This window comes from Porites lutea, chromosome 13, assembly GCF_958299795.1.
Source record: "Porites lutea chromosome 13, jaPorLute2.1, whole genome shotgun sequence".
Lineage (NCBI taxonomy): Eukaryota > Metazoa > Cnidaria > Anthozoa > Scleractinia > Poritidae > Porites > Porites lutea.
In genome coordinates, this window is record NC_133213.1 from 892533 (window position 1) to 917287 (window position 24755).

The window sequence follows — 24755 nt, forward strand, 5'->3', positions numbered from 1 at the left end:
CGACGGAGAGAAAGACGCTTTGGGATTTGGACATAAACTACTTTGGTTTCTTCACACAATCTCTGCTACTGGAGGTTTGTGGGTGACCGTGGGGTACTGGGGCGTACTTTTCGAGGATGGGAAAGTTGACGCCAATAACCTCACAAAGGAAGTGTTTAGTTCTGTGTTTATGTTAATGGACACGTGTCTCAGCTTGATTCCAGTGCGTGTTGTTCATTTTGTGCATGCGCTCCTGTACCTTGCTGTGTATCTTCTTTTCTCCGTGGTTTATTGGAAGCTGGGCGGAACCAACATCGAAGGAAAACCTTACATCTACAAAGTCCTGAATTACGACGACTTCAAAGCCATTACTGGAGTTGTTTTAGTGGTTCTACTGATAGTGGGTGTACCTCTATTGCATCTATTTGTGTTCGGCATCACGAAGTTTCGAGATTATCTTCATACAAAGTATCATGAGAGAAAAAAGCCATATAGGGGCATATACAGGATGATATCGATTATGGGAGACAATTGAATAACGCTAAAAGGATATTGAAATACTATACTACGAATAGTCCCCCATTTTTCCTCAGGGATAGTAGGGCGAGCGAAAAGCGAGCGCGTGTGAAAATCACCCCAGGCGAGAAAAGGCGACACGCGGCGAGGAGAGAGAAAAGCCGCGTGTCGCCTTTTCTCGCCTGGGGTGATTTTCACGCCCGCTCGCCTTTCGCTCGCTCTACTATCCCTGAGGAAAAATGGGGGACTACTCGTAGTCTATTGAAATACAGGAGACCCTGAGGAGGCTTAGTGTGTGCCATTTTGTGAATTCAAAATGAAATCACGTTGGTACTAGTAATAGAATTATTGAACCTTCTTCGCAGGCAAATCTTTCAGCCAAAAATACAAACGAAGAGAGCTTGATCGTCGGAGATCTCCGCTCAGGCTAGCAGTGTCTACCTTACCTCGTGTTTCTGGCCACGCCCTTTCCTCCGATGCATGACTCATCCCTGTCTTTTTCTGCAGATCTCTTTTTTCACACCCGCTTTTCCTCCCTGCAAGTTATGGTAGAAAGTTGTTTGACTGCGAAGGAATCAGCGACCAAGACAGAGAGCTTGTGATATTAATCAATGAAATAAGAAACGTACATACAGCTCATTTCTGAAACATTACTCAGTGATTCCAACCAACAGTGCTGCTTTTTGTTTATCTAGATGAAACACTCCCATTTTTTGTCTGTTTGTTGTTGTTCTTGAAATTGTAAATATACGGAAATGGTGACATTGGATTATTAGTATAGGTAATAGCATGATTTGTAGTGATATTTGGCATAAATACCACGAGTGATATTTCGAAATTGTTATACGTAATTTCACGAGCCGTTAGGCGAATGAAATTTGAGACAATTTTGAAATATCACGAGTAGTATTCATGCCAAATATCACGTACAAATAATGTCATTATTTGTTTTGTACTATTACCCACCAAAGGTTTGTAATTTTCACATGTAGGTATTTCAAATTAAGCTGAAATACCACTGCTCTAAGCCAATCAAATTGCAGAAATTTCTCATGTAGTAGTATAACTTATCTAATTAAAACACAACTTAAAAACTGAATCTTGACAAAGCTCTTATTTAGTTGTATGTTCCAGATTAAGGTAGAGCCGTGCACGTGTTCCAAACCGGTGCTTGGAGTTAAGCCAAAAGCTTTCGCGCCACTTTCTCGACCAATTAAAAGTCAAACCAAGACCAATCGCCCAGCCTAGTCCCTAGGCGTTATCTCTTTATCCATTTCATTGAAGGAAAAATTAGATTTAACGTTATTTAGCGTTCGAAGATCTCAGTATTTTATTTCTCGTACAAAGTCTCTTATTTTCAACGGTCGCCTGTAACGCGACACCGGCGCGTCCAGCAGAAAGGTCGCGCGTCACCTATAGTAAGTTCAACTTTACACTCTTTCCTCGTACCGTGAGTTTGGGCTACCTGTGCTTTCGACAATACTTTCTCTCTTTCTGCCCACCATTACTATGAATAAAGTCAAATGTCAAAGCGAAAGAACGCTTGTTGAACGTGAAGTCGGGCTAGCTACAGTTCTAGGGATTATTATAAATTAATACGGTGGACGGTCAGATCATATTCAGGAGACTAATGAACGCTCCGAGTCAAACATTAATCTGTAATCCAGAAATCGAGTGAAGCGAACTGCTCTCTGTCTCCTTTTGGCCTTTCCGCGTGTCTTCGCGCCTTCCTTATTTGTGTGAGTGTGTCCGTTTGATCGTGAAAAAATGCTAAAACGGTAGGAAGGGAAAAAAAAAAGAACAAAAGACACACACTCAATTGCCAGGATTCGAACTCGCCCTTCTCCGTCGGCTGTTAGCTTCGCGTGCCGGAAACTTAACCAAGCAGCTAAGGAAACAAAATACAAGATCCGTTTTCATCTCCTAATAGGCTCATCATTTGACGACGGGAAAGCGCGCGGTAAGGACTAACTCGACTTCCGGTGCCCAATTTGCCGCTGTGCCATTGGTCAAGCCAGTTGTTTGATTTGCGCGCGCTGTCGTCAACTGACGTTCCCGTTCTGTTGCTTGTCAAGATCACGTAACCCACCGTCTGAAAAAGAAACACTTCTCACGCGGTTGCAAATACAAATATAGGTAAAAGGAAACTGTAAAATGACTTATGAATCGTGACGTTTTTATTTGTTATCTGATTTTTTATCTATTGTGTACATTTATCTATTTTGTAGTTAGCGTCTAGTTTTAATGTCAATTTCTTGCGATTATTTTTACTTTTTAGTTCTATCTAATTTTTTGTAAACAGCGCCTTTGAATCTTGTAGAAAAGGCGCTATATAAATGGATTATTATTATTATTATTATTATTATTATTATTATTAATCGTTCAAACATCTTTTGCAGAAAAAATTAATTAGGTAGAAGGGAGCGTGACCTTCTAAAACATCTTTTCTTCAATGGCCGACTTTCGTGCTGTAGTATCGGTGCTGCCATGCAGCCCGACTAATAAAGGCAAGAAGAATCTTTGTGGCTGTGCGGAAAAGGCTAATCGACAATGAGCCTTCGTGGCTTTTTGATTCTCATCGTATGTCAACATTAAAACAGCGGCTGCGTTTGCAAGTTGATTGGTGTCAAAAAAGGGACGCATTTTTCAGTTTAATTTATTTCTTTGCTTTCCTTTATAGACGCGCGAGTTACTAGAGACTGCCTCCTGCACACGAACTAATGATATCATTCGTAAGAAATTGATCAAGAAGAACTCTAAAATACCGTCACATCTGGACATGATGCAGTTTGCGGTGATGTAATTATTTCTTCGCTGCATTACAAATCACATTTAGTCTTGCTTGTCTAAGCATCGAGACTCATAAATTGTCTCCCGGCCATGTACTAGGCCCGGGGGGGGGGGGGTACTTGATATATCCCTTGGTTGGGAGGTGCGGCGCGGCCCCTCATACCCTGACCCTGTTTAAGACAAATATCGCTGATTTTCCTACCCTGTTTAAGACAAAATTCCGATTTTTGATACCCTGTTTAAGTCAACGGAAGTCAATATTAATTAACATTAGAGCTTGTAAAAATTTTGCTGTTTATCGTCCAAGAAAAGATACCCTGTTTAAGACAAAAATTGATAAATCGATACCCTGATTAAGACAAAAAATGATAAATTCGATACCCTGTTTAAGACAGAAATCCCGAAAAACCTACCCTGGCTGGCCGCACGTCCCCATTAAGCCCTTATAAAGGAGTACCCCCCCCCCCCCCCGGGGTACTAGGTGCTTCCATGGATAATAGAAAGACTGGATAGGAACCTGGCTGACGTTATTATCCATGGTGCTTCAGGACCTTTAAAGCAAAACTTTGCGTTACTCCAAATTTGGCCCACAAATTTGGCCCAATTATGTGGCTAGTTGCAGTCCCCGGTTGGTTATTTACGTAACGTCGCGTTACAGCTCTTGACCGAGCCGAGAACGCCTAGGGACTAGGCTGCCAATCGCCACTTGCTCCATGCGCCTTTTTTTGAGCTTGCCTCACATTTGTTTTTAATTTAAATCTGATTGGTTCACTAAATTTCTATGCGAATTGTGAGTTTTTGTTTGTTTGTTGTTTGTTTGCCTTACCGGTGACAATAGTAATTTGTTTCGAATAAACTCTATGAAACAAAGGACGAAGATTAAGGCAGTTTCGACGAGAACCAAACAGTTTACTGCAAATCATTGTTGAAAGTTTCTGATGTGGGCATCTTGCATGGTATCAGCCTTTTTCCTTTCACTTACTTAATTGAAAACCATTCTATTAACTCAAACAGCCCTTATGAAAGAAGACAATGGCTGGCTATAACATCCATGTTGGGCACGGTAATTTCAAACAAATATTAAACGCCAAAAAACAAAACGAGTGAATGACTTCTGCAGCGTTAATTAACGAATTACTTATAGTGTCCGAAAAATATTTAATCCGGCGGAAAACTTTCCAACTGAGTTTTATGAAAATCTTACTTTGTTAATCGATTTATTAAATTGTTTTTCGTAAACTTTGGTGTTATTTACGTGCTCACAGTGCGCTCAGAATAAAGACAAAAGAACCAATTTAAAATACCGCATTGGCTGATATGTTTTTCTCAGTTTAACATAGAGTCCATTAAAAGAAAGCCATAAAAGAGATAGTAAGATATAGATTTATTTACAGTAAAATACACGCTGTAAAAAGTAAATTTTTTCTTCCAGGTGTATGCAATGTTTACGACTCTGTTTACGATCAAAATCTTGAAGGGTTAATCCAGTTTTCAACGATTAGGTGCTAATTAAAAGAACTTAAAGCTACGCATAAGATCCTTCCTATAGCTCAAACCTTATTTAAACGGCTTAAGTTTATACCTTTTTTGCTGTTCAACTAAATCGAAACGATGTCCTTTGTACTTTTTAATTAGTTCCTCTATCGAAGTAAAGGAAAGAGTGCTTGCACCGATCGGTTTGTTATGAGCAGCCTTTGGCTTTGATGTGCAAATTGCTGGTAGCGAAGTCCATTTATCATTGTTTGCAGAAGAATCATCAAGATGGCAAGATGGCTCGCCATTAATATCTTTGTTACGCTGATTTAGTGAGCTTTCGTGCAGTCTAAAAACGGTCCTACGTTTCAAAAAATCAGTGTATTTGTTGCCCACCTCGTTGGTCTTTACTGCAATTTTTGTTTTTTTTACGTGTGGTTTCTGGGACTGGCATGTCGTACAATTATAACAGTACAAAATGTCCACATTACGCTGTGCTGCGTTTAATAAACTGTCTTCGAGCGATCTTTCCTGCCTTGCAGTACTTTTCTCCGGTGTCCAAAATGGTGAATAAAATGTTTTTGGAGGTACGCAGCGTTTAAAAGTAGACGTTTTGACGCAAAATGCTTCAGAATCGTTGCAAACCTTTTTGACATTTGTCTTCTTCAATATATTACTTGTTACTTGCGATTCAAAATCTCTTTTAGACGTTTTTTGCCCTTGTTGTGAAGGTAATTTTATCTTGTCCAAGAATACTGTTTTTTCATGACTGGGATAACTCCTAGCAATTTTTTGTGAATTATTCACGTTAGGGCTTTCGTCTTGGACTGGCGATAAACTCGTGTTGATTTTGTAATCGTCTTGAATGTCAAGTTTTTCGCCACTTATCTCATGATTGGTCTGTGATAACGAATTATTTTCGTCTTCGTTTTCTCGGATATATTGTGTTCCGTCTCCCGCGTTTTTAGACAAGGGTCTCATGGCCTCCGTTCTTCCATTCGTGACTTCGTTTGTAACACCATCGAAACACTCGGATACGGAAATGTAATCTTGAATCGATGAATCACCGTTGTTATTGTTAGATGTTATAACCTGCTTGTTTCCACATGATTCCTCATTAATTGTTCTTTTATGGTCGTTGTTATGTTCAAATCCCTCGATTTCATTTCGTCCCCCTAAAGTCGTGCGTTCGGTTATCAAAGTCTGATCCTGTTCAGAAGCTGTCGCCGGTACTTCTTTTGTGTGGCTCCCAGCTATCGAAAAATCTCCTTCAAAACTGTCAATAAAGTCGAAACTAATATCTTCGTCTTCGAATACGTTGACAGGTTGCCCTAGAAAATCTTCTCCTTCCGCGTAAAGCAACGGGCTCGAGCACAGCGAACCCAAATCATAAGTAGGACTGTTCATTCTATAAAAGTTCGATTTCAATCTCCATACGTAATTTTTTTTGTACAAACCTTTATAAAGCCCTAAAACAAAACACAATTGTTTTCGCAAATTAAAAACTGCGTCAGCTGTACTGGTCACCATGGCAACAAAAGGCAATAATTCTATTTTTCTATTATTTCACCCATAACAATGGGACTAAACATGCGATTGGTTTGAAAGGTTTACTCAGATGCGGCTATTTACTCAGTTTGAAGTTAAGTCTGCCAACTTTGACATTTGTTTTATTTTTTACTGTTATTAAATAGTAGGTTTTGTAACATCGAACATAGATTTTTTTTTTCGCAAGTTTTCGCCACTGACGTTTGGATAAACACTATACAAAATAGTGACAATTTTAAACTGTCCCCATACATTTATCAATAATTAATATCTGCCACCGCGATTAATTATGTACAATTTTAAAAGTCGCATACTATGAGCTTGAATGGAGAGCTTTTGTTGCTTGGTGTGTAACGAATGGTTTGATACTACGGTTATCGTTTATTGGGGCTATATGGGTCAAGACAAGTAACTTAATCCTTGGAAAGTTTCTTTTGTAAAGAGGGACAAAAATGGCCGGGTATAAAGCTACGGATTTCAGACCAAATTAAGTTGTAATTGCCAATGAATTGGGAAAGGCTGCCACCTGTAATGAATTAATCAACTTTTTCCGGCGAAAATAATTTGATAAGATCATTTTTTTTTCCTTTTCTTGTGCCAGTCTGGCGGGGCAAAAAAAAAACGCTAGGGACATAATTCAAAAAAGACAGTCACACGGAAGGAGAGTGGATCAAATGTGAAAAGTAAAAGTTAAAAAAAAGGAAAAGTAAAAAAGGAGATGTCTTTCTCGTACCCAGGGTTCTCTCCTACCCGTCCTTACGGAGCGACGGACAGGAGAGAGAACCTGAGAACGAGGTTGAGAAGATTTGAGGAAAGAAACTGCGCAAAATTGAAACAAACTAACAAAAAAAAGACAACTGAACTATTATAAAAACAAAGACATGTTTAGAACAAGACTTAATGCAAGGCTGGCAATACGGTAAAGGGCTGTTTTATTTGAGGCCAGTATTTCGGCTATCATGTTATCCATTGTTTTCATGTTTAGTTTATTATTAACCCCTCATGTAAGTTTAAATTCAAATTTCAGGAGCCGTTATAGCAGGGGCACCCAACGAGAATTTAGTTCAAAACCACTTAAACATAGCATTGTTAAACGTATTTTAGTATTTAAACGGTAGATATAGGCATATTTTTATCCCCTAAAAATTTTTCATCTGTTCGGATTTCCTAGCTGAAAGTCTAGTGATCCGAAAATTATAGGGATCAAAACTTACCTTTTGGAAAGTTTTGGCCAGAGAAAAGGCTCCCAAAAATTCTAGGTGACCTTTTCAGGGTAAAAATCCGTTAAAAAATGGGCAATGATAGTAGTTTTTAGATGTTCCAAAATCCTAGGAGAGGCAGGCAAGCAAAAAATTTTACGACAAATGTTCCGAAAATTCTACTCTCAAATCGTCTTCCGAACAGATATTTTCCGAAAATTGTCGTTGGGTGCCCCTGTTATAGCATTCCCTTTCAGTGTAGCTCTGGCACTAAGGAAGGCTACTGATTTTGTCAGCCGAAATATTGGCCTCAAATAAATCAGCCCTTTGTTGTATTGCCAGCCTTGAATTCAGTTTTGTTTTCATTCCCACTTAAAGTGACGTCTGAAAGAAGAGAAAAGAAAGAAAGAGAAGAAAGAACCAGTTGGTTTTATTTACGCATTGAGTGGACCTCTGCATTCAAAGGTTTTCAAAGATACGTTTAATAACAACTTGAGCATATTTTTTTGCTTGGATATTGGATCGTGTCGACTAAATGAAACTATTGCTATTTTTTAACTAGAAAAATACATTATGGTTTTTTCTTTTAGGCGCGTGTTTTCTTTATCTCGTTAGATCTATATTGTTCATATATCAGTTCCATGGATTGCACTCAATGCGCACATAACGTATGAAAACCAAATTTACCCAACAGTTAGCCATTATAGCGTGAGCTTGGGAACTAGGCTACATTAGCAGCCGCTGTTCGGGAAATGAGCCCGAGCTCAACCTATATGCTATACTTAATCTGGTTGTGAATTTCACCCAGTTTGTATCAGACTGATCAGTCTCGGATTTATCTGACTGCTTTCTACGTAAACAGTCGTTTATATACCAGGAAAAGGAAGGGCCTCGTGCAAACACGCCAAAGAACAAGCAAATCGGATCCTTACCATGCTTTATACGGCGAAGATATTCAGGCCATGATAAACTAAAAATATATATTTATATCTGACTTTCTGAGCCAAATATTTGATCTAAAACACAAACCGTCTTGGGGGGGGGGGGGGAGGGGGGCGCTCAATAGCCTGCGTGACACGTGACATGTGAATGATACACGAATTGAGAAAACGAGACAGGAAGAGTTCCCAACCGCACCTCCCACCCCCCTCCTCGTTTACGCGGGACACAACATGTTTAGTCATACTTTGTGTGAACATAGCCTTGATTTTGTAATCAGTAGGATTAAACGAAGTCGCTTTGCTTCTTGTGAATGTAATCTCTCAACTTCACAAAGCCAAACAACAGGATCTGTAAAACAGGTTGAACCACGAGGAGGAAGAAGCCGACCAGGCAGCCAGTGGAAGGATCATAGTTGTCATAATCCAGTAGTTTGTAGATATAGCGCTCACCCTGGATGTTCGTACCGCCCAGAACCCAGTAAACGACAGTAAAACCTAAGTATATGATGATATATAGCAGCGGATAAATGAAATGGAAGAGGCGTACTGGGATCGAGCTCAGGAATGTGTCAATCAACATAAACACTGAGTTTAGCGCATGCTTGGTAATATTGTTGGCATCAACTGGCTCGTCTTCTTCGAACAACACTGTCCAATACCCCGCTGTAACCAGCAAGCCACCATTGGCACTGATGATGTAAAGCAACCACAGGAATTTGTGCTGAAACCGCAGAACATCTTCTTTGCGGGCCTCGTCTCTTGCGGTGTTTCCATCATTGAGCTTGTCGTTACCAGATTCCATCTCGATCTCGGTGTTTGTTCCTTCCTTACCGGGAGAGCTGGGACTGGTTTCCCGTCGTGACCTCCTGTATTTGCAGTAGAACGCACTAGAGGTCAGGCCCGTTGCAAGCAGGAAATACAAATTTAAGATCGTGAATGTCCAATTGGTCAGGAAAATGAACAACTTGGCTCTGTAAAGCCAAATGTTGTAGATAAGCCAGGCGAGATTGTAGCCGGTAACTATTAGGCGGTAGCCCAAGAACAGAGGGAGAGAAAGCCACTAAAGGAGAGAAAAAAAAAAAGAAATTGACACATGTAAATTAATCGATCAATCATTTGCTCACCCAATAAATCAGTAAATGAAATGGATTGCGTTGTGGAAGGACGGAAAGAGTTCTTCACTACAATATCAACACGATAGATAGACACTAGGGGAAGAATGCCCAAACGTGCAAAAGTTAGACTGTAATTTTTGAGAAGTGTAATTGTTTTATTTTCACAAAATTCACCCTCCTGCTTCGAATTTCTTCCTTTACTTTACTGCACTCGTTTTGTGAATCCCTGTTACGTTAGTATCCGGTTACTATAAACTCTCTATACTACAGCAAGTATACTTGGTGTCTAAACGCACACACTTCTGTCTTTTATCAGCCAAACGAGAATTTGTTTATCCGGCGGATTCATTTTTCAAGGTATAGGAAATTATAGAAAAGCCCACAACATTGAGCTTTTCTTTAATCATAAAATTTTTCTTGAGTGAGGCCCGATCAAATAACTTAGAGCCGTTCACCCGGATCAACATTGTACTTCAGATTAAAGAAGAAAAGGGCTCGCAATTTTGCAACTAGTTTAAATTTTCCATTTGCAACAAACGCTTAACTCAACCACCTACCGCGGACAACACAAAGGGCAGATCGGAGCAGATGGTGCATGAAAACATAAACTAATATATTTTTGGTGGAGGGTTTTAGAGGGGGTTCTTGTTTTTCATCTGAAGGTTTTAAGTTGTAGTAAGCTGTTGTCTTATACTTGTTTCGAAACCAAACGTTCTTGAGCAATACTTACAGACTTTCTTTGAATACCTTTTATAAGTTTATTTTGCAAGTGATTTCATATGATACCTGTTCAGATCTATGTAAAAATATTTATGTTTTGATGACAGGATGTACCATTTTTTCGGTTACTAAAAATGTGCCTTTACTACAACAAAAACCTTATTGCAGCAAAACAAAGGCAAAAGGTGAAATGGATTAAATTCCCACCTAAAATTACTACATAGCTTAGTCCGTACCCGGTATAAATGGAGCAAGGAAAACAATCTTTCTACAAATAATGAAAGACATGCATCTTTATTACTGACAGTTACGTAACTGGGCTCTAACAAAAATCATCACTAAAGGCGGGCTCTTTGTGGCAAATTCTTTTTTTTTCCTTCAGATTTTTATCGAGTTCCGTTGTCGGCTTTAACTTAAGATCTGAAAATTAGCTCAGAACAAATTCAAGTAAAAGTAATTGACTAGGAAAATTATGATTTATATCCCTTGCGGCCGTGCTTTGTCACTACGATTTGGCACATTAAAACACTGGCCAGAGCAAGCCTTTCTTTAATACAATAAGGTTTTGAAGAACTAGCTTGGTGTTGCAACTCCTTTTGATCGTATATTGCATAATTTCGGCTACGAAGGGAACCTGATTTATCAGATAGCTGTGCATTACCTAGCGGTGTAAACAGATTCCCGAACCGTAAAAGCGAAAATATCCAGTTTGACGAGTGTGTTGTCAAGAATTAAATTCAGCGTCGCGTATTAGTGTTATTTGGTTAGGTTACAAATTAGTGATTGTCATCTTAGAAGAAACACTTAAATTTCAAGTGTTCCGATGTAACGATAATGACTCACCCGCGAATGTGTGAAATCTTGCAAAAAAGGATGCCATAGTTTGAAATTTCTCAAGCGAAATTCATCTCGACACATTGCTGGAACTTTTGATTTTTCTCCGGTTGTCGATATCTACACAGACTCGGTGTATTTTTCACTTTGGAACTTGACAGTAAGGAGTATTTACACTGATCAATTGAAAACAATTAATTAACAATGTAGAAGTTTCCATGATCAGTTGTTGTTTATTTTTAGAACGGTATCTAGGCGCAAATGTCACGCACGTTTGTAACCCTTTTAAAAAATTATATAGCTTTTTTTCTTTGCCTAAATAATAAAGCAAGAAATAAAGTGGTAGCAGGGATCACAAAGAGTAAGTGTCAGATAATTTTCTTGCAAATCGTAAAAAAGATTCTGCAGGTAGAGGCTTGGTCGCTAAGGGGCTTAGTCCATGAAGGACTGGGACCGAATACAATCCAAGATGGTGGGCTTTTACACGTGGTTTTGTTTTGCATTTTTGATCTTAGATATTTTTCTATTTTCAACCATTATTTAACTGTTTTTCTTCGTTTATCAACAGCTTAGAAGACAGGCTAGACTAAGGAGAGAGTATATCTATCGAAAATCGGTGGAAGAAAAGGAAAGATCCACCTATGAGCGAAAAAAAAAGTTGAAGATAGCACTTGAAGGTTAGCTTCATTTTTCCTTTGGTTTTTCTATTGATGCAGTTTACTTTAAATAAATTTGATCATTTTCAAGGAAGGTAATGACTTTTGATGTCCATAAGGTGACTGTTCATCATCCTTTCGCATGTCTTGAACAACAGTGTCATGAAATGTGCCGTGTCCAAATCCACCATGTTGTAGTATACACTACTACATGAGCGGATGAAATGTCTTTGCTTTCAGTGCTTTGTCGACCGTGAGTTGACTTTCCGCTTTAAACAGATCCGGTAAGATTTCCGTATAACCCCATAAATTCATTATTCCCGCAGGAATATATCACAAAATGAGTCATTTGACTGGCCAAGGCATTTGTCTTGTTTAACTTCTTTTTTAATGTAGCAAAAGCCTGAAAGAGGTTCAAAGTATTGCACTTGAGAGATATCTTTTGCAAGGCCTGCTCGCAAAGTAAAGTAGTCGCAAACAGAAGTGTGTTTATGCAGTTGAACCCCATGTAAGGTGGTTTGTTAACAAGCTTCACAATTTATAGTGTTTTTAATCTGTTTTATTAGAGGGTAAGCCAATTCCAACAGAGCTAAGGAAGGATGAAGCAGAACTTAGAAAGGCTATAGAATTCGATGATGAGAAACATGAGCGTAAGTATATTAAGCAGAAAATTTAATAGGTTCTTTACTCAGTCTTTTGAGAGGAGAGCGGGGGTAAGCTCATACCTTTCTTCTTGTGTGTTAGGGGAGTTTTCTTAGAGCAAGCTTTATCAAGCTAATTAACTAAATCAAGGGTTTATCCTAGAGGATTTCTGGATGATCTGTGATTGTCCAGTTTGTGGAGAATAAGCGATTTTCTTTAACTTCTCAGTTAATTTTGGCTCTTCAGTATGCCCCCTTATAACTTCCTGGCTGAAAACCCAAACTTACAGAAATAGTCACAGCCACAGTGCTGTCAGGCTGCCCAGGCCACTGTAAAGGCAAAACCTCTAAACTGAAACAGCCTCCTTTTACCTTCTTTAGAGGTAGGAAACCATCAAGATGATGAGTATGCATGGGCTGGAGTTCAAGACCCCAAAATTATGATAACAACTTCTCATAACCCGAGCTCAAGACTGAAACAGTTTGCCAAGGTAAACAAGTATTAGTATTGTGTAATTTATGTCTGTGGGAGAAGTACTATATAATTTGTAGACCAAATATGGCGACCCTGAACAACAGAAATGAAATGAATTTCTTCTCAATAACGTGATTATTTCAGCTTGTAAGACGCATTTTATTTTTATTTTTTTATTTTATTTTATTTTTTCTTTTTCAGTGGTTTACTGAAAATTGTTTATCCATTGCTATGCAACCCAGCCTATTATGAATAGCTACCGTTTTTTTCAAAATCACTATAAAACACCATGTATTGTTTCTTTTTGGCAGTTGCCTGATGATTGCTTCTCATGAAGCATGAAACTCTGAGTAGCAAGTAAATGTTTTTGACCTAGTTCAAGTCTACGTATCTATTCAAAGCTCTGGTAAACCCATTGAGCACTTTTTAGTTGATGATCAATTTGAATTTGTTCATTTCTTTTTAATACACATGTTAAATATGTTTGAAATTTTCTGACACTGTGTTCTCATGATTTTCTGCTTTTTCCCTAAGGAGTTACGGTTGATATTTCCCAACAGTCAACGCTTAAACCGTGGTAACTATGTGTTGAGTCAGTTGGTGCAAGCCTGCAGAGCCAATGAAGTTACAGACTTGATACTTGTTCATGAACACAGAGGGGAACCTGGTAGGTTGACTGATTGGCCAATCAAGGAGTTTGTCAACATTTTTATTTATTTGGAAGGACATAAAAGTCATGCCTAACCAAGTAACTGTTCTAGTCAGAAAAACCAGAAAGATTTTTGAGCTTACAGTCATTTTGATGGCCTATATATTTGTATGTACAAGTCAAATTTACAGCTTTAAAATGATAGTCTTTCGTTTTTTATCTGTTTGGTCATATACGTAATCACAGGTACGATTTTGTTAGACATTGTCCAATGGCCAATTCATTGTAGCATTGGTCAAAATTATGTAGGACAAAAATAAATTTTGTGTGTGGGCTTCATAAAAGGAGTTTTAGGTATTTTAATTATAATGCCCTTTAGTGCACTGTAGCGAACATAACTACCAGTAAATGATTGCAGCTAATTGCATCGTTTGTTGTTTCAACTCTCTTTAGATGGTCTTGTAGTATCTCATCTTCCATTTGGTCCAACGGCTTATTTTACGTTGTCCAACACGGTAATGAGGCATGATATTCCTAACATCGGCACTATGTCTGAAGTATATCCTCACCTTATATTCCACAATTTCAATTCAAAGCTTGGAGAAAGGGTGAGATTTTACATGTGTATAAGACACATCACTTAATGTTGACTTAATTCAATTTTTTGTTTTGCAGTAGCTGTGCTTGCCTCTGTTACTATTTTTAAAGGTTACGCTGGCTTGTATTACACGATGCAATAACTTTTTTCTCTTCTATTTTGCAAACAGGTAAAAAGCATTCTTAAATATTTATATCCAGTTCCTAAAGAAGACAGCAGAAGGGTGATCACATTTGCAAACCAAGATGACTACATTTCATTTAGGTGAAGTAATAAATTAATTGCCCCTTACAGTTGTGATTTTCAAAATAGATAGGTGTACATTGTTGTACACATCATGGCAGTTTGGAAATCCAGGGCTTATTAGTTACTGACTAATTCTAACTTTTGAATCTGTGGACAAAATCATAAAGTGTAACCGTTCAAATGAAATCTTTTTGGTATTACTTTCACATCATGTGGTACTATTAGAACTGTCGAATGGTAATATTCCAACTTTTTAATCCATAAACAAAACCCTATGGTGTTACTATTATTTTAAATGAAACTGCTTTGGTAGAAATTTTATGTAGTGCTATTTTATTTCTCAGCATTTTACAAAATATAAAATTTTTAGGTGTTATTTTTGGGGGGTGGTCATCAGGGGTAAAAAGGTTCATAATTAGTGTCATTAAAAATAAATAGTGGATTTTTTTCTTTTCAGACATCACACATACAAAAAGGTAGATGGACAAGTGGAATTATCAGAAGTAGGACCAAGATTTGAAATGAAAGGTATGTTATAGGGTTGTCACAGTGCTGTTTGTGGTGTCTGGATTAAAAACAATCTTAAATCTTGAAAGTGATAAGCTTTACAATAAGTCATGTTAAACATAAGTAAATGTATAGCACTGTTTTGTCTTTAATTTTTCATCAGTTTATGAGATCAAGCTGGGAACTGTGGATCAAACCGAGGCTGACACTGAATGGAGACTAAGACCCTACATGAACACTGCTAAGAAAAGAAAAACTTTGAGTAGCCAGTAAAATGTTATGTTATCTTCATTAAGTTCATTCTAGACAAGTTTTGCAAAGTAGCTGCGGAATAGCCTGAATTGCTAGAAGGTGATGCAGATATTTTTAAGAACAGAGAAAGGTCTGAGAGATTCACGCTTTTCCACGCACTTATAAACTGCGAAAACACCTTTTCATTGCATTTTCTTGACAAAAGGGGTTGCTGTCTAGTGAAGGGATCGCAAGAGAAAACAGCCATCTTTTTTAAACGCGTGTATGGTCATCGAACATGTCATCGCCTGTTTATGCTGCCTCAGGGGAAATTAACAAGATCTCAGTTTTCCCAAAAGAGTAGTCTTTGTTTTTCTTTTTGCTATTTTATATTTTGTTGATGTTCAGTAAATCTTTACATGTTAATGCGCCCTTTGCTGAGTACTTACGGTCACATGGTAGAAAAAATACCTTTCTGGATGGCAAGCGACGCAGTGAGACCTTGAAAAGAAAAGAAATTAGCTTTTTGAAAGATGTCATCTCTTTGTATTCTTTGTCCCACTGCGTCGTTTGCCATCCAGTACTTCAGGAGATAAACTTGATGTCGTGAAATATTTTATATCATCCCGATCTTACGGTCAAGGGAGGGTTAGACAGACAGCCTCAAACAAGTTGTTGTTCCCTGGACTGTCACTGAGAGAAGTGACGATTCCTTGACAACTCTTAACAATTACTGTAGAGTGTAGAATATATCGGCATTTAATTGTCAAAGATTTTCCCACGGCACGTGTTATTTTAGATGGTTTTTAACTGATCTTATTGGTTGGCTGGTCAAACTAACGTCAATGAAACATGCCGAGCACAATGAACTGCTTTATGTAGCAACGAATTGAGCAAGCACACTAGACTCAGAAAGTCCCAGTGAATTATTTTTGCACAAGCTGCCAGAGCACTTCAGGAAATTTTATATTTCATGTGCAACTTGAAAAAACCGGAGATAAAACGAACGCCACGAAAGCAAACTGTTTTGCACTCTTATGTCACAGTTTTGCACAGGGATACCAAAAAGGAACAGTTGTAACACGCCATTTCCCAACAGACTTTAGCTCATGCTTTTGTCAGCCAATGAAAGAATGAGGTCAAGAAAAAAAGGGCTAAACATAAATAAGGGGAAAGGCTTTGCACCAAAACATTAGGCTAAAAATCGGTTTTCTACTCTTGTGCTTTTTATGGTTTTCTTTTGCTTTTGTTTTCAGTTTTTTTTCCGACAGCTCAAATAGGAACTGAACCATTTCCATATTATCAGTTATTTTTGCTCAGAATTGGGAATAAAGTATAAATCGGAAATTGAAAACAAACAAGCAAATGTGGTTGTCAATGTTTTAAGGCGTTTTTTCGTTTGTTGAATTAACGCAATTTTAATTCTTACCTGATCTCGAGAAGTCCACTCGGAAAACTAAACTTTCCTGCATCATGTTTCATGAACAAAATTTACTTTGAGTTTTAGGAGGGTCTTTAAAATGCCCACTTTTGTGCAGCCAGTAAAACTAGTAACCAAATGAAGGAAAGACTTTTAAAGCAATGCAAATAATTTAAAAAAGAAACTCCTTATCCCCCATCTTTTAAAATAAAAGGAAAGAAAACTATCGTTGATGTAGATAACAGCTGTATAAATAATTTTGAAACATTTTTTTGAATCCTCTTAGGATAATTTAGTATCTTCTTTTGTTTTTATAAAGTAGTCAATTCTACATGGGTACAGGTTGAATTTCACCTCATTATTTACACAACTGCTACGGTTACCTCTTGACGGTTACAATTATCCGGTCGGCAATTATTTCACTACATAAGCCTCTCTAACTTAGTTCAAAAACTTTTGCCATAATGTCAAAAACCGGTTTCTCCCGAGCAAACAATGAAGCTACAAGGAAATGTTAAGTACAGGAACTTTTCTTTGTCTTCGTGCCCTTTGTCTGTGGAAACGAAAGGAGGATAACTAACGAATATAGATATTTCCGTGTGGATCTGCTACATTTTTCAGGTGCTTTGCTCTGTTCTTTCCACAAGGATCATGGGTAGGCCAGTTATTCCTTGTGAAGCCATCAAAGTAGTAGTAGGTGCTGTTCCAGTAACCGGTGCTGTAAAACATTGGTCCATAGCCTTTACTGGAAGCAAATTTACCAGGAGCCAACGTCATGTTGCACGTGTCAGTCACGCGTTTAACAATCTGGCAGCTCATACTTCCGTCTTGCCAATTTACCAAACTTCCGGTTCCAGGCTCACACACAAGCCAGTTGTTTATATTGCTCTTGATAAGGACTCGGCTGCCGAGTTTTTTCCACTCCGAAAAGTTGACAGCATTGAAGTCTGTTTCATTTAATGGAGGCGTCGTTGAGATGGGTACGTCGACATTTGATTTGACTGACCAGCTTGGTCTTGGAGTAATCGCGTTTGATTTACTTGTGAATCTAGAGTAATTCGTGAACGTATAACTCCAAACTAGAGTCCAACCTCCCCCGTCAGTTTCCATGTCGCAGTAAGACTTGAACGCGTTAGCCTGGGACTCTCCTTTGGGATTAATCCAGTAAATCCCCGACGTGGGAATTGGAGATTGACTGCGGAGGATCTGGCACGAGGAAACTGCTACCTGCCGAGTAGTTCCTGCAGATGGAATCGCTTGATAGTCAATTGAAGTAATTAGCCATTTCTAAACGACCTTTGACGATGTGAAAACAAGGTTGTATACAGACGCAAATTAAAAATCAGTGTTCAATAGAAACACTAGCCTGCGCGAAGACGAAATTAAACTCTGGTTAATTTAGTTATCGTCTGCACGCAGGCTATAGAAACACTAGTGGTTAAAAAGGGAGCGAAATGATAAGGGCCAAATAATAATAATAATAATAATCATAATAATCATAATCATAATGACGATTATGATGATGACAAACTTACCTAATGGTTTTGGTCTCTCCGATAATTCAACCTAAAGAAATAGAACTATGTTAGCAGCACGACTATTATTTTTTATGTCAATTATCTTCTTGAAAATTCAGTTACCTTAACAGTCTTTTAGATACATCTTTAGATGAAATACAAACCTACGACTGCCTTAAGGTCGGAATTAGTTTTGGAGCTCTACAACCCCGCAAGCAATAAAATTTGTCTGAAAACCTGAGATGGGATCTACGCTTTCAGATAAAATGTCATATATCTTATAGAAAATCACAATGGATCAGGCATTTTATATATTTTATTGAATATCCGAATTCATTTAACAGTTTTAACGCCATAGAGACGGATTTTCTGTCAGATAGCCCGAGTCAGAAGGCTGAATACGTCTTAATGTAAAAAAGTGACGCTTTCCATTTTAGACGAATAATTCGTCTAATTTTTTCCGTCTGTCAGACGGATAATCCGCCATCTCTAGTGTAATTCTGTTTTATTGGCCTCCGCACCAAACGTAAATACGTTACGTTTTTGTAATCATCCTCTAAATCCATTTCCTCCACAAAAAACTGCCAATCACTGCTGTCAAAAATAACGCTCAAATAACCTACCTTCTTCAAATAAAAATACTCTTTTCGTTGTACGACCTTTCCAGAAGACTGTCTGTCGCTTATTGAACATATTCCTTGGTCTTTTTTAAAGTTAACGTATTTGCAGTCGTTTCTTCTCCCGCAAATTTGTGAGCACGAAAGCAAAGAGTCAACCTTTTGATCCCAAACAGTTTTTTCATCAAAGAGGAAATGATTTTCCCTGACTTTAAAGTAAACGCCCTCTTCCTTAGTTTTTACCACTGCTGTTAAGTACAACAAGATAAGAGCTGTTTCGAACATCTTCAAAACGAGGAACTTTGTATGAGTGATAATAAACTTGTTCTTTAAGTGTAAGAGCACTTCAGAAGAACATCCAAAGGTTTTTTAAAATTTCACCCGATTCCTCGCGCACCAGACTAAGAGCGGTATTCCAACTGAGTAATAACATTTAACGCGACTGCCAAAAACGAGTTATTATTCCCAATAAATGGCACTGTTACAATGGGTTATTCGTGAAAATGTCACCAAGGTTTGACAGTTATTGTAAAGTGCAGAAGATATCGACATTTAATTGTCAAATCAGACTTCCCACACCACTTTAGTATTTTAAATAAAAATGGCATTTATTTGATCTCAGTTGTCGGCTGGTCAATATAACATTAATGAAAGGTGCCGAGCACTATTTTACATACACTTTTTTTTTTTTTATAAGAATGTTGTTTTTCCGGCCCAGGCTGAATATTCTTATTTTTCTGCTGATTTTAGGCTGAAAATATTCTTGTATTATTCTTAAATTATAGCTTATGACATTGTCGTTTTAGAATTTATTGGGGTATCAATTACAAGTGTTTGGTATCTAGATCTGTATCGCGTTACATTGTGCACGTGCTCCATCGCTTTTCGTTGCAGTCAGCGAGGTCAAGATGTCACGTCAAACGACACTTGGCCGTTTTGGCTTAAAAAAAAAGCCTTTCGCACAGAAATAGCGTGATGGAAACGAAAGTACCCGAATAAAACATAAAAACATATTTACAGATGTTTCAACACACAAAATTATATCTATCTTTTTCAAAATCTCAGCCTCGGCTTTATTCTTAAAATATTCTTAAAATTTCGCAAATTTCAGCCTCGATATTCTTATAAAATATATTCTTATAAAAAAAAGAGTGTAACGGAGTTCAGTGACACACTGAGCTATTTATTAAACATGGATTGATGTAAGCCGACTCAGGCACGTTCGGCCAGCTGTGGTACAAGAGTCTTAAACGTGCGAAAGAGAGTCAAAAAACAAGTTTCCTCAACCGATGGCTGTTACTTTTTTTCTGCTTCTTCAGCGCGCACTTTGTCGGTCCTTTTACAGCATAAAGCTTGCTTCGTACCGATTTAACTTGTCTTTTCAAGGCTGACCTTCTTTCCAGGTCTGCTCACTGTGCCCCTGATGAGGATGACAGATCTTCGGAGCAGGCTATTTTTAATTAGTAATTTTTGAATTACCACCAGTCTATAGTGCATGACACTGTGTCTATGTTCCTGTTTACATTAGTGAGCTTACTTGAACATATAACCGGTCTTCGTAGCCTGAATTTCAGACGATTACCTCGAGTCGTTTTTACTCACTGAGGGAGTAAAAGTGACTCGAAGTAATCGTCTGAAATTCAGCTAAGTATTTCATAGCTATTTCTCATTTTGGTATTTATGTCATCGCTAAACATTTAGATTTAACAAAATCTAACGTATTTATGGCAATTTCCCCTGGCATTAATGCTTGTAGTCTACGCCCAAAGAAATGGTCATTAAACTAGCTACTGGTCTGGTTATTGAACTGTTGTGTGGTTATTGAACTAAAATGTGAACAAAAAAGTTCAGAAGTAGAAAACAAGTTAGCAAACGGTTTCACTATGACTCGTTTCAAAGTTCTTTTTTCTAGTGCCATTGCAAATCGACTCTCATAAGTTATTTCTTCATCGAGAAAAGTCGTTTAATCAATGAGGACGTACAGCGACCAAAAAAAAAAAATAAATAAAAGACTTTAAGAAAGTCTGTTTACTTATACTTTATTACGAGGGAATCGTAATAAATTTTGAAAGAATACTTTAATTAACGCTGAACTCTATTGATGTACATGTAGACCCATTTTTGAAGAGGACCCATCAAATCTTTTGTCAGCAGTCCATCAGAAAACTGCAGTTGTCTAATTTTGCATAACTCTGATTTTCAGGAAGGTCTTTCTTAAAAATGCCCCCTTTGGCGCTGTTATTTAACAGGAACAAAATTTAATATCCCAGCAAATCATTTGTCAACTTAAAATGAAAACTATGTTAATTGCTTTGGTAACTCCACTAACAACTTAGGAAAACACGACTTTGTTTAACGTGCACAACAGTTGTGAATGTTTTGAAACTGTTTTCTCTATCCTCTTAAATAATTCAATATGAAAAGGCTATTGTCAAACTGCCTATTAATATGAGTTTCACCATCGGAGAGTTAAAAGAATAATGTCAACTGCAGGATGGAGCAATTTAAGGTACCTTTGCTATGTTGATTTTAGACAAGGATAGCAGTAACACAGTCAAGTGACACATTCAAATTACAGCAACGCAAACCTTTTAAACTAAAAAAATTTTTTTTATATGTGGAATGATGCTGTATGGCAAGTTGTCATTAGAGTTGGTTTTTTTAACTAGAAGTAAATGTTTGAAGTTATGTCTTGTAATTCCTTGCACGCGATCGACTGTCCAAAATCTTGAAAAACTTTGACACGAAAGTGTTAAAAACACTCACAGTTCAATAAAAGTTTTTTTTTTTATGATCATCATTGGATCGTTTGGTGACAAATTTTGTCACGGAGGAAAGCATATTTTCACTTACTTAACGCGTGTTAGTAAAGCCCAGAAAAAATCCGTATTTAATGAATTTTCGCTGGCCGGATTTTTTTAAACCATAGTCTTTTTGAATAATTGTAATTTAAGTTTTCGAAAATTTAATTCTTATTTTTTTTCATCCACAGTTACTGAACATTACAATATGTATCATCTGTCAGCTATTAAACACCATAGCAGGGATGGAACGTCTGGAGACATTTGTCAAAGGCGAGGCTGGAACACTTATTTTTGATGAAAGTCCTATTGCAGAGAAGAACTCTGATTCATTGCTTGCCTGTTCTCACCGCTGTGTCAGCGATGCACGATGCAAAAGTGCTATTTTTATGGAAGACGAAAGGAAGTGTGCTCTTCTTCAGATTACGAAGAAAAAATCGCAGCTCACACGACAAAAACAGTTTGGCATATTTTACTTGGAGAAGGTAACGTTATTGTTAAGCTTCTTCCATGTCTTAATCAATTGAGTTTTCTGTTTTTATTTTATATCATCAGATCTGAAATAACTGGGGGTAAATTTGGACATAGTACCTAGATAATAAATGATCGTTCCTTAAAACGATTTTTTCCAAATCGCCTGAAAGGATTTTCTTTCCCACAATTCACCTTTTGTCTTTAGCAGCTGGAATTGTGTTCCTATGGTTACGCGATCTGGGGTCAGAAGTACCATAATAATGGATGCTGGCCCCTAATAACGATAAAAGATGTAAAGGCTGATATATTCTTTTCAGCATGTCTTTTTTTTCATCTCTTTCACTCCTCCAAGCTTTCCCGCCCCCAGACGGTCGCCTCCACTTCGGCGTAAATAAAAAGCGTGCCTGGTAAACTTTAGAAAGGAAAGGAAAGCCGAAATGTGTCCCGCAGTTGTTTCTGGAATCGTTACTGGGGACGCGTCGGGCAGCTATTGGTCAATTTTTTCCCTGTCCCTAACAGTCCCAGAAGTCTTCGCGGAAGTTAACTCGGCCCAGTTTTTTCTCGTTTCTGTAGTGGCGTAAACAACACAATCAAATGCTAACATAAGAAGTGCATCAACCAATAGTAAGAAATCAGTATGGGCAGTCGCTATACTTCTGAGTTGATAGTAATGACATCTTATTAAAGTAAAGGGATCATGACATCAGAAAAATGAAGGGTGTTGTTTTACTATCCACAGGTTAATACAGATCTGCCAGGTAAGTCTTCTTTCTATGATTTGTTGCCTGTTACAATTATCTTGAAAAAGTTGAAAAAGTAAGTTCTTGCAAATCAGCGCTGATCATGAATTATCGCAAACGTGGGTTGGCATGAAAATGGTGTCTCCTTCTTTCTTGGTGACGTTTTTTTCGAGGTTTACAGATTGATGATGTTTATTTTTCTCATGATTTGTCATCACTATTTCGCAAGTAGTTACATAAAATTCATGGAGCAGCAACTCTACCTGGCTATCACGAGGAGCGAATGTAGAAAAAAGGCGACTTCTTGGATTTGCTAATTGATTTAATATACGTTTTTGATCCACCTAACGTTGTTGACAAGGTATCAATGTTTATCTGTTCATGTAGGATGGAAACGGGAGCTGGCTGTCCCCTCGTGCAAATATCTCTCCCCACTCACCCATCCCAGTGGTGTGTACTGGGTTGATCCAGATGGCGAATCCCAGATCAACGCGTTCAGAGTTTACTGCGAGATGGACACCGATGGAGGGGGCTGGACCTTAGTTTGGAGTTACGCGTTTACTGACTATGAAAATTTTAAGTCAAAAGCTAACGCAGTCAGTCCCTCGCCCAAATGGCCCGATATCTCGGCAGACATTGATGTGCCTATCTCTATTACACCACCTATGCATGAACACGATTTCAACGCCTTAGACTTTTCACTTTGGAAGCAACTCGGACAGGAAATCTTCGTCAAAAGTAATGTGAACAACTGGCTGGTATGCTCACCCAAGCGGGAGGAAGCTTTGTCGACTGGACACCAGGAAAAATTTCTTGTAAAATCGCCAACAAAATCGCCGGTACGCATTGTACTGATGGATCTCCATCGGTGACAATTCTCTTTAAGGACTGTGGACCACAGCTGCTTCGAGGAAACAAAAATTACTATTTTTTTGTGAGCTGCATCAATGTGAATGACAGATGGCCTATTCATGATCCGAGCGCAAAAAACCAGGAAAATCAATTGAGAGACGTCCAGGATCCCCACGGAAATATTTTCGTTCGTTGAGAGGAACTTCCCAGAAGAACTCGGCTACAAATTGCTGTTTGTCCTGAGTATAATTTTCGTGCTGTAGTTTAACAATTTTCGGCATTGTGTTTTAACTACCATAGCACGCGCTTTAGAAGTAGCACGGACAAAATTTAAAGTAATATATGCATGACGTTGCTTGCTGAACTGTAATTAATACTGGTTTCTATTTTTATTACGCACTGAAGGTGGGAGGCATTTTATTGGCAAATGTTGAAGTTGCTCGACGTGATACTGGGTCAGTTGTTGTTTTGAATGACTCATAGGATTGTTTTGTGGGAATCTATCATTTTTGCTATTTTAACATTGTTATATTAGCCTGCTTATACCAAACTGCGTTGAAAACCGGAAGTGAAAACAGTGCCATATAACCTCGTTCCCAGGGCCTTCCCGTTTTTCCTGTTCTCTGGACAGGAAATCACCCCAGTCTCTCGCGCGGCCTCAGAATGACAAATACTCAAATAACCCGCGATGAAACGTTTTTTTCCCTCTTTTATCAGAAAGACATATAGAGGGGGTCCATACAGAGACCAGGCCAACACTATAATGATACGAAGCACGCACATATCGGCGTTAGAGTGGCGCACGTAGTCTAAACTCAGAGTGGGAATTAAAACAAAACTGAATGCAAGGCTGGTAATACGGCAAAGGGCTGATTTATTTGACGCTAATATTTCGGCTAACAAAATTAGCCTTCCTCAGGGCCAGAGCTACACTGGCCTCAAATAAAACACCCCTCTGCCGTATTGCCAACCTTGCATTAAATTTTAGTTTCATTCCCACTTCAAGTGACGTCTGGTATCGGCATCTCTACCTTAGAGATTCGACAAGAAAGAACCAGTCGGTTTTATTTACGCATTGAGCAGACCCCTGCATTCAAAGTTCTTTTTTTAACTCAGGGGATAGGATAAAATTGAATAGGCTACTAAATTTTGTGACCACCATATAATTTGATTATAGTATGAACACAACAACAACACCAAAAGCTTTATTTGCATG

The 24755-nt window shown here is 38.1% G+C and overlaps 5 protein-coding genes across 5 annotated transcripts in view; 2 read left to right on the top strand and 3 right to left on the bottom strand.

The window, feature by feature from the left end:
• Nucleotides 1-553, top strand: part of LOC140923094 (protein rolling stone-like) — a 2908-nt gene extending 2355 nt beyond the window's left edge. Inside the window, exon 2 of the mRNA XM_073373158.1 lies at nt 1-553. This exon is cut by the window's left edge and continues 293 nt beyond it. Coding sequence (XP_073229259.1) covers nt 1-514 — 514 coding nt within the window. The 3' untranslated portion in view covers nt 515-553.
• A 4163-nt stretch (nt 554-4716) lies between these two features.
• On the bottom strand, nt 4717-6249 carry LOC140923252 (uncharacterized). Its single transcript, XM_073373338.1, has one exon. It carries the CDS (start codon nt 6163-6165, stop codon nt 4843-4845), a length of 1323 nt encoding a protein of 440 aa, XP_073229439.1. The 5' UTR covers nt 6166-6249; the 3' UTR covers nt 4717-4842.
• Nucleotides 6250-8728: 2479 nt separating this feature from the next.
• Nucleotides 8729-11199, bottom strand: LOC140923546 (uncharacterized). The gene is made up of 2 exons (XM_073373620.1): nt 11125-11199; nt 8729-9506 (listed from the first exon to the last, which is right to left on the bottom strand). The coding sequence occupies exons 1-2, from the start codon at nt 11197-11199 to the stop codon at nt 8730-8732; spliced, it is 852 nt and encodes a 283-aa protein (XP_073229721.1). The 3' UTR covers nt 8729.
• A 378-nt stretch (nt 11200-11577) lies between these two features.
• LOC140922740 (U3 small nucleolar ribonucleoprotein protein IMP4-like) lies at nt 11578-16326 on the top strand. Its single transcript, XM_073372758.1, has 9 exons — nt 11578-11587; nt 11684-11792; nt 12338-12421; nt 12794-12903; nt 13422-13554; nt 13990-14144; nt 14304-14398; nt 14838-14908; nt 15051-16326. The coding sequence occupies exons 1-9, from the start codon at nt 11585-11587 to the stop codon at nt 15158-15160; spliced, it is 870 nt and encodes a 289-aa protein (XP_073228859.1). The 5' UTR covers nt 11578-11584; the 3' UTR covers nt 15161-16326.
• Nucleotides 16327-16838: 512 nt separating this feature from the next.
• LOC140923547 (uncharacterized) lies at nt 16839-19021 on the bottom strand. Its single transcript, XM_073373621.1, has 3 exons — nt 18595-19021; nt 18074-18104; nt 16839-17794 (listed from the first exon to the last, which is right to left on the bottom strand). The coding sequence occupies exons 1-3, from the start codon at nt 18955-18957 to the stop codon at nt 17115-17117; spliced, it is 1074 nt and encodes a 357-aa protein (XP_073229722.1). The 5' UTR covers nt 18958-19021; the 3' UTR covers nt 16839-17114.
• Between the last annotated feature and the right edge of the window lie 5734 nt (nt 19022-24755).

Excerpts from the sequence above, each read along its gene's own strand:
- LOC140923547 (XM_073373621.1), bottom strand. The coding sequence starts at position 18,957 with ATGTTCGAAACAGCTCTTATCTTGTTGTACTTAACAGCAGTGGTAAAA. Across the intron at positions 18,105-18,594 it reads TAGAGGATGATTACAAAAAC|GTTGAATTATCGGAGAGACC; the intron begins GTAACGTATTTA and ends CTATTTCTTTAG. Across the intron at positions 17,795-18,073 it reads GGAGAGACCAAAACCATTAG|CGATTCCATCTGCAGGAACT; the intron begins GTAAGTTTGTCA and ends TTGACTATCAAG.
- LOC140923252 (XM_073373338.1), bottom strand. The coding sequence starts at position 6,165 with ATGAACAGTCCTACTTATGATTTGGGTTCGCTGTGCTCGAGCCCGTTG.
- LOC140922740 (XM_073372758.1), top strand. Across the intron at positions 13,555-13,989 it reads TGAACACAGAGGGGAACCTG|ATGGTCTTGTAGTATCTCAT; the intron begins GTAGGTTGACTG and ends AACTCTCTTTAG. Across the intron at positions 14,145-14,303 it reads ATTCAAAGCTTGGAGAAAGG|GTAAAAAGCATTCTTAAATA; the intron begins GTGAGATTTTAC and ends TTTTGCAAACAG.
- LOC140923546 (XM_073373620.1), bottom strand. The coding sequence starts at position 11,199 with ATGTGTCGAGATGAATTTCGCTTGAGAAATTTCAAACTATGGCATCCT. Across the intron at positions 9,507-11,124 it reads AAGATTTCACACATTCGCGG|TGGCTTTCTCTCCCTCTGTT; the intron begins GTGAGTCATTAT and ends TCTCTCCTTTAG.